Source organism: Benincasa hispida, chromosome 10, assembly GCF_027475165.1.
Source record: "Benincasa hispida cultivar pf3 chromosome 10, pf3_genome.v1.1, whole genome shotgun sequence".
In the NCBI taxonomy this organism is placed as follows: Eukaryota; Viridiplantae; Streptophyta; class Magnoliopsida; order Cucurbitales; family Cucurbitaceae; genus Benincasa; species Benincasa hispida.
The window spans coordinates 39,821,205-39,830,062 of NC_143487.1; the positions used below are offsets into that span (position 1 = coordinate 39,821,205).

The 8,858-nt window shown below is 33.1% G+C and overlaps 1 protein-coding gene and 1 pseudogene across 7 annotated transcripts; one reads left to right on the top strand and one right to left on the bottom strand.

Annotated features, from left to right (window-relative positions):
- Positions 1-1,002: 1,002 nt before the first annotated feature.
- LOC120089070 (uncharacterized) lies at positions 1,003-5,294 on the bottom strand. 6 transcript variants are annotated; one of them, XR_016524000.1, is made up of 9 exons: positions 4,997-5,294; positions 4,683-4,802; positions 4,329-4,614; positions 4,212-4,261; positions 2,732-2,884; positions 2,292-2,652; positions 1,905-2,171; positions 1,421-1,492; positions 1,003-1,337 (listed from the first exon to the last, which is right to left on the bottom strand). XR_016524000.1 is itself a non-coding variant. In XM_090306109.1 (9 exons), the coding sequence occupies exons 6-9, from the start codon at positions 2,614-2,616 to the stop codon at positions 1,334-1,336; spliced, it is 687 nt and encodes a 228-aa protein (XP_090162235.1). In that variant the 5' UTR covers positions 2,617-2,652; positions 2,732-2,884; positions 4,217-4,261; positions 4,329-4,614; positions 4,683-4,802; positions 4,997-5,294; the 3' UTR covers positions 1,003-1,333. The 6 variants fall into 6 exon arrangements, 5 of the variants coding, with proteins under 5 accessions (XP_090162235.1, XP_090162232.1, XP_090162233.1 ...); XM_090306109.1 differs by having other exon boundaries at positions 2,273-2,652; positions 4,217-4,261; XM_090306106.1 differs by having other exon boundaries at positions 2,273-2,652.
- Positions 5,295-6,905: 1,611 nt separating this feature from the next.
- LOC120088601 (isoflavone 2'-hydroxylase pseudogene) lies at positions 6,906-8,855 on the top strand (annotated as a pseudogene). The gene is made up of 2 exons (XR_016524125.1): positions 6,906-7,845; positions 8,721-8,855. The product of XR_016524125.1 is annotated as an isoflavone 2'-hydroxylase pseudogene (transcript).
- Positions 8,856-8,858: the final 3 nt, after the last annotated feature.

The window sequence follows — 8,858 nt, forward strand, 5'->3', positions numbered from 1 at the left end:
AATGAACAATACAACATAGTCCTACTATGTGTGGACACCTGCCAAAAGAATGTGTGTGGCGCCACATCATTCAAGCCCTGAGATCAGCCTTTAAGGGAGCAATCTATCTACTTACCCTACTTCCGGGAATGAGTGAATTTCATCTTGTGTAGCTGAGTTCTCAGCTCTCAAATCAGACGGATCACCAAAGTGGTAGATTTAAGTCGGAGACCTGGCCATTCGCAGTCATGCAAATCAAAGGACTGCCTCAATGGCAAAAGTTTTCAACTCATTCAGGATTGAGGTCATGTTACCTATGGTCATCCTAGTAAAGTGAAGTCTCTGTCATGAACGACGTTATATAACTATAACGTAGTCAAGTCTTATACAAACTCTTTGTATAGGATGCCCGCACTTGCATATCCCCATATGAATGATCAGGATCCGATCATCTGTAACAAGTCACAACACTTGTAACTATTCCACAAAGCGGGCTGCATCCGTAGCGTTACCAGGATAAGGTTTTCCTCCTATATCTATATATTTCATACCATTTTGGTTATTACATAAGACATGATCCACTTGTATTTCACCACATACATGCTTAAGTTACATAATGACAACCAGGGATTTTAAATTATTTGTTTATTATAAAGCAAATAAAACATCCAATGTTCAAAGTCAAGTAGTAAAGAAAATATCATATATTATACATCACAAACGTTCGTTCAAACTGTGTTTACAAACTACAGGACACGAGACTTTAAGGCGTCATCCCCAACATAATAATCTATTCTAAGATGTGCAAAAGCAACTATTATTTTGCCCTAGGTAAATTTAATAAAACCAAAATTGATTTTTCTACAATAATTTATTGTAGTTTTCTAGTAATTGAGAAATTTAGACCCGACTGTTGTAAGCAAGAAAATACCCAAAATATAATCCAGTCTAATTAGAAAAACATAAGCATAAACAAACTAAGTAAAGAGTACTATTCCAGTCTACTTTTGGAATGCATAAACATACTAAGATCTTATGAGTTAAGATACCAAAAACATAACCCTAAACAAAAGAGTTCATGCAAACAAAAGAGTTGTTCCATAACAAAGCTTAATTATGGTCCTGGCTGAGGTGTAGGTCAAAAATGATGGGGGATTGTAAGTATATGGGACCAGTTTGGTCTGTGCATCGATATATATGTCGGTTGCTTGGAGTTTCTTCCTGATTTTTCCATCAACCGATTTGCGATTTGGTGTGTTATACACGTGTACTTTTGGCACTACCAAGCGAGACTTTAGTGGGATTTCTGTATGCATCCCCGGGATGACTAATGTCTTTTGTTGTAGATTGCTGTCTATCTGGTACAACCAAACAACAAGCAATTTGTTAGTAAATAAACTGATTTTAAGTACCATTGATGTTTTTGTTGATGTGTATATACCTCTGTATGAACCCCTTCCCTCTTAACGACTGATTTTTTTCCAAACTCACGCGGCACGATTGACCCACTAACCTTTAATTACATTGTAAGAAAAAAAGGGATGGAAATTGAGTTAGTTACTATCATGTGTGGCAAATTACACTATGTATAAATAGGTTAGGTCTTACCACTGAACTAGTTCTTTTGTTAACCGTTGTGTATGTAGGTGCATGTTCACGTGGAAGGTTTCACATCGTTAGAGTCATTGAGTTATTATTAGCTAGAGTATATATTCAAAGATGGTTTAGTTGTATAAAGTACCTTAACAATAGCCTTCCCTTTTAAGTTATAATTAAATTCCTCATATACTTATCTCTCATCTATTGAACGGATTAAATTGTTTCCTACATTACCAGACTCATCTAGATAAGTATGTTCCTAGAAGTGTACAATCAATTTTTAACTACACGCATAGATTTTTAAATAGTTGTAGGTTCATTCATACCTGTTTTGATCCCTCATCCTTTTGCTTTTGCCCTCCTGCCTCTCATTTTCAAGAGTGTTACTTTGCTCTGTCACGTTGGTGGTTGGTCCAATCGGTTGGTGAGGGGGGTTTACTTTGTGTGTTTGGTCATCATCATCTTTGTTGTCTCTCCAGGACCGTAGTTGTTGATCATTTGTTTCTCCATTATCAATTTCATTTTCTTTTTCATTTTCCTCTTGCGGTATTTCCAACTCATCCAAATCCCTAGTGAATTCTGTTGTCTTCTGTCTGGTCCAAGTCACAAGGAATTTCAGGACGCAACAAACAAGATGCACAAAAAAAATAATAGATACATTGTATTTAAAGAAAATACTTTGAACACTTCAAACCTATTTCCTTCATTGGTACCATTATGGGCAAGTCCATGTATTTGGACATTTGAAACCTTTAAATTCTTCAGGTTTGTCACCATTTGGTTTAGTGCTTCCACGATCTCCTCCATGCGCTCTACCAACTCAAGTTGGTTTTTTTTTTTTTTAATCTCAATTTGTGATTCTTCAATTGACTCCCACTTATCCTTCATAAACTTTTGATCATATAAAGATGTTATACCCCTTCCCATTGTTGTTCGATCTATGTCATGTACCACATTTCTATTGTCCAACCCCCTTTCATATTGTCTTCTTATTGCCTCTTCTTCGGTTGCGAATGGTTTAAAATACATCGTACTCATTTCCTCCTCGATAGCCAATAGGGGGCAAATTTCCAACTGCAATATTAAAAAAACATATGGATCAATAATATTTTCTAGTTACGTGTGAAAAGTATCAATTCAAGATTGTTATCACCTCAAGTGAATCAAACACCTCATTCTTTAGTTCCTTCCATTTCGGTTGTGTGTCGAAAGTCCAGCTTATTATCCTTTGGATCCAGTGGTTGATTTTTCTTGCAAAGAAATTTTTTTGGAGAACTTAGAGCCGAGATTACCTCATATGCCCATGCTAGCAAAGGGAACACAAACCCCCCATTAATATCCTAGTGACTCTCCTACTATGCAATGCTTTTTCAACATAGTCCACTAAAAGGTCAAATATAAACATACCACATGGGTATTTGTTAAACAGGTCCTCATCATCCACCATAATAATGTGCTTTATGTTTACATATACAGTATCTTGCCTAGGTAGGAGGAAACTTTCTAGGAAATCAAGTTGGGCTATCTTTAACAAATTATCATCAACGACCTTTTTGTTTAAAGTAAATGCCATATTTAGATATCTCCTAGATATGGACTTCTCTCCTACAAAATAGACATCCTTGATATGATGATTATCCTATATTTGGTCAATATCTATGTTTGGTATGGTCCACAATTTAATCTTATAATTAGTGCAAATTCTCGTAGACCGAATCACAATTCTTTCCTCCTATTAGAAACTTTAGCTCATTTAGGGACTGAGGTTTAGATTGATTTTGAATCAAGTGTAATAACAACTAGGAAGACTGATAAGTAACTGAGAAATCTAGAAAATGGCCAAAACAACACTCTGTGAACCTAGATAGGGCTTTCTCAAGGAGGTTCTTTTTTATTTTCTCAATTACATCTGTTTTGGTCTGGAGATTAATTTTTAAAGGTTGTTTTCTCTTAGACTTCCTCATCAAATACGGATCACCCTATCAGAAAACACATTTGGGAGAATCTAAATGGCATTAATGGTAGCTTTTATGATAAAGTACATGCATTACAATACACACCTCCTTGTTTTCTATAGAAGTATTTTATTATACTTTTGCCTCGCATTTCTTCTTTCCCTTTTCCTTAGGCTTCTACGAGTTTAAGTAGAAGTAGTATAGGCACATAGCATCGAGTAATGATAAGCTAAAACATAATAAACATTTACGTAGATAGAACGTATGAAATATATGCATAAACATATAACTGTACATCATGGAGCATTTTCAACATATACAATATAAGTTCATGTAAATGGTTGCTTATTTAAAAATATTATCCATTAAGTATACATCATAACAAAATCACAAGTTTAAAATTAAATAATATACATGAAGCACATGTAGAAATTAAGTAAGTAATTAACAACCCACTTTAAGAAGTAGCATATACAACATCAGCACAAATACATAGTAATTAAACATAGCAATCAACAAATAGGAGTAAGAAGATGCATATACCATAGATATGCTATTATACAAGTACATTGTATTTATGGCTATATCTTTTATAGTGCAACTGCAACTTTGGTGACATTTGTTCGATTCTCTTCAACGTCATTGCTAGTCTCATTTGTACTTGAGTTGGTATAGTACCTTACCGAGTTTTCTTCTGATTCTTCGTGGGCACCAGATTGTTCCTCCCTCTGTTTGTACATTCTGCCATCAGACTACTTAGGACCTTTATAATTTAATTAAGTACACTGTACATACCTCATTCACTTCAACATTATGTTCCATGTCTTCTTCCCTAATAAATCTCTCCTTCTTTTTGTGTTTCTTCTCCCTTTGCATTGGCTGAACATAGTCTTAAACAAAACGATAGTGAAACAAGCAGCTAAAATCTTGTATAAACTTACCTTGTTCTTTGTTTGTTTTTTGGGGTGGTATTTTCAGTGGTTACCGATTTCCTTTTCTTGCCAGAATTTTTCCTTGACTTTTCTTTCGATGAATCCAATTTCCTAGCCTATTCCTCCTCGTGCATTATTCCATTTGTCTCCTGTGGTATGCATGCAATAAGTCAGTATGTTAGTTTCTCAAGGCGTAAGTTTATAATGCCATACATACCTTGTCATCACTGTCCAGAGTTATGTTCGATGTGGTTTTCATTTTTTTCCCAGTTATGCGTGCTGCCCGTAATCGATCACTCGATCTTATTTGTGTGGTTGAAGTCACCTTCTTCATATCCTACAATATGAAGAGTTGAAGTTACATTGTGGTAGTTAAAAAAAGTTAATACATTGGGATAAATAGAGTAGAATAAACGACTAGTCCACGATCCTCGTTATTTCGAATAACTTTTTTTAAAAAAAAAAAAAACATTTGTCGAACATAACCATATATAAGCAGATGTTGGGGGGTTTGTTCATTGAAATCCCTACACGGGTTCCTGGGTGGGTTTTGGCAATGACTTCGACAAAGATTCTGTCCACAGAGGATGTGCGGAAAATCGTATGAGCTTTCCAGTGACACGGTATGAGTTTTCTACAGAGGGTGTGCGGAGAATCATATGATTTCCGGAGCTTGGAATGTTGATGCTTCTGCAAGAATGGATGTTGCTTCTCCGGCAACCATGCCTTCCATGGTTTCAGAAATTAATGGCTTCGAGGGTTTCTAACGTCAGTTTTGCGTGGGTAGCTGAAATGAGGTATGAAAGACGAAGGGTTTCATTTCTCCTTGGTATATGTAATGGTGGGATAGTTGAAATGAGTATTGCAACCATTAAATGCTAGTTTGATTTTTTATTTTGATTTTTGATTTCATGTAATTATATCACAATTTTCGAAAATGGAGATATCTTTTACTACTTTCTGTTATTAGTGAATAGGTAGGTATTAGGTATTTTTTTTATTCAAAAGATTTTGTTTTTAAACCCACCAAAAATATATGGATTTTTTAGGAGGGTATAATTGCCATTTTTCCAAATACGAAATGGTACTGTTAAAAATATTCTAGACATTTTTATAACTACGAAGTTGTTTGGCTTTTTTAAAAAAGTATAATTGGTTTTTGACCAGGGTTGGACTGGCCGGGTGGTGTGCATCCCTCACTTTCTCTTTCTTTTTCTTTTTTTTCTTTTCTTCTTTTCTTCTTTTTCAGTTGATTGAAAAAAACATAATTAATATAAATAAAGAATAAATAAAAAAATTAAAAATCCATGATGTTTACCGGTTTAGTCAACGCTATGTGTGCAATGAATTGGAGAAATCTTCTCTCAGATGCTTCTTTTTTCTCAGTTTACAACTTTATTTGATAAAAAACTTAGATGGTTTCCACATTTTCCTTTTTAAATGGTAAATAAAAGGGGAATTTTCAAAAGTAGAAACATAAAAAAACTATTTACACAGAATAGAAAAATTTTGATCTTTTTTTATAGAGACCGATAGAGATTTATCAGTGTCTTTAGTGATAGAAATTAATAGAAATTTATCACTGATAGACATCGATAGAAGTTTGTCAATATACTATAAGTATTTTTTTACTATTTCTATAAATATTTTGACATTTTTTCTCTCTGTGATTATTTTTTTTTAAATAAAAAGAAATTACTGAAGCATGAGATTGTTGAAATAAATTATTGAAATTAATTATTTAACTAGGACTAAATTTTGTTAAATTGACTATAATAAATCACATGTTTGAATTTTCACCTACCTATCGTTGAACTAAATTTTTTTATATCAATTTAGGGTAATAAGATGAACTCGTCTTTATGCATCCCACTCTTTTCACTCACACTAAAAAAGAATTAAAATATAATAAAAACAATTTTTCACATGTCAAATTATGATTGGATAATTTAGTGAGATGTACAAAAGATATGTGAAGCTCAAGATGCACCTAAATATTTTTATTTTTAAAATTTATAGACAGTTTAAATTAAAATTATGATGTCTTGAAATTTTGCATCCATGGGTATTGGAGTGGCTGCATATTTTCTCCTATAGAAAACGATTACACTAAAATTTAAGTAAATTTGATATGCATATGTGTGTTTGTATATGTGTACGTGCACCAACTACTCAAAGATGTAGATAAAAGTTAAAATTTGAGTGGCTGCAATTTTTCGTCATTTAAATATAGTGATGGATTAAAATATCTATCAATCATATATCTCTAAACTGATCTATAGATGTATTAGCGACCAAGAATTATGTTGTTTAAATCTTCTATTAAATTTATCTTGAAATATAAAAAAAATGTGTGAATATGAATATTAATTTTATCTTGATGCCCTAGATATTTGTATGTTGTTGAAAAGGTTGCTTCCTAAGTTGCCTTTAAAATTTGTGCATAATATTGAACCTTAGCTATATTCAAAAGGAGAGAAATCAAAGCCAAGCAGTGTGAGCAAATGGATGTTCTCTTGCTTTCTATTTCTTTCTTTCTATTGTCCGTCATCTTTGCCTTCAACTTTCTTCTGCGACATCATAGCCTAAACCTCCCACCAACCCCACCTTTTTGTCTTCCATTCATAGGCCATTTTCATCTCCTCAGACATCCTGTCCATCAAACACTTCAAAACCTCTCCCAAAAATATGGCCATGTCTTCTCTCTTTGATTCGGTTCCCGTCTTGTCGTAGTAGTTTCTTCTCCCTCTACCGTGCAAGAATGCTTTACAAAGAATGATATCATTCTTGCGAATCGTCCTTTCACGAAAACTATAAACTACTTAGCATACAATCAAACTACGATGGGGTTCTCTCCTTATGGCGAACATTGGTGAAACCTCCGTCGAATCAGCTCCCTCGAGATTTTCTCAGCGAATCGCCTCAAATTGTTCTTGGGAATTCGAGAAGATGAAATCAAATGTTTGCTATGTAAGTTATGTAGTAATTATTCTAAGTTGGAAGATGAGTTTAGAGTAGTGAAATTGGAGCCTTTGTTGCAAGATCTTACATTGAATGTTGTTATGAGAATGGTGTGTGGTAAGAAGTTTTATGAAGAAGATTATTCTAACAAGTTTAGAGAGTTGGTGACACAAATTATGGCACATGGTGGGGCAACTAATCCAGGAGACTTCATACCCTTATGGAATTAGATTGATCCAACTGGTTTTATGAAGAGGGTAAAGAAGCTTGCAAAGACATCAGATGAATTTCTTCAACAGTTAATTCATGAGATTAGGAATCAAAATGATGGAGGGAACACTATGATTCATCATTTACTTAGCTTGCAAAATATTGAGCCTCAATATTACAGCGATCAAACTATCAAAGGACTCATTCAAGTATATATTCCTCTCTCTCTCATTATTTTTTTTATGATTAAATTATAAGTTTAGTCGTTAACTTTCAAGATTTTGTTATTTAGTCTTTAAACTTTTAAAGTGTCTAATACATTTCAAAACATTCAATTTGTGTCATATAGATTTCTGAAGTACTTCAACGAGTGTTTAAATAGATTCTTAAATTTTCAATTTCATATATCCACTATGCTAAACGGTAAAAGTTATCTAGTAGATTCTTAAACTTTCAATTTTGTCCATTATATCTCTAATTTTCTTTATATCTAATAGATTATTAACCTATATGCAATATACGACATATATTTTTAATTTCACATATCTCTACAAAACATATACAATTTTTGAAGGTTCAAAATAAAATTTAGTGACTTATTAGACATAAAATTAAAAGTTGTGTTCAAAAACCAAATAGTCATAGTAAACTTATAATTTTTTTTTTCTTTTGATATGATAATTTCTTCTCAATTTGTTCTCTCAACATCTTGAAAATGTTGTTGAAATGGAATCTTTTGGACATTAGTGAAAAGAATGGGATGTTTTGGACATATTAGGAATATGGGCTTATTAATATCAGTATCTTGCATGTATAGAATCCAATATAAAAACATTTGGACAATAAATACTTCGGCCTAGTTCAAACAAAATCCAATCTCTAGAAACATTAAAGTTTACAATACTCTAGATAAATTTCTTCTAAGAGATGTTTAGAGTATATATTGACAAAATCCTAACCATAAGTTTAGGAGTGTCAACTAGTATAAATAGGAGTGGTAATCAATAACAAATAATAATTAATCTCTTTCTTGAATCTATCTTTCGAATTACGCCTCCTTCTAACGAGTGTTTGGTTTTTGTAGGATATATTATTAGCCGGGATCGACACGACAGCTGTGACTTTAGAATGGACGCTATCTCAATTGCTCAACAATCCAGAGGTGTTAGAAAAAGCAAAAGTTGAGATAGACAGTTCAATTGGGCATGAACGTCTAGTTAAT

Coding starts and splice junctions, on each gene's coding strand:
- LOC120089070 (XM_090306109.1), bottom strand. CDS start 2,616: ATGAGTACGATGTATTTTAAACCATTCGCAACCGAAGAAGAGGCAATA. Junction 2,172..2,272: donor GGTACCAATGAAGGAAATAG/GTTTGAAGTGTT, acceptor GACTTGGACCAG/ACAGAAGACAACAGAATTCA. Junction 1,493..1,904: donor AGGATGAGGGATCAAAACAG/GTATGAATGAAC, acceptor ATGTAATTAAAG/GTTAGTGGGTCAATCGTGCC.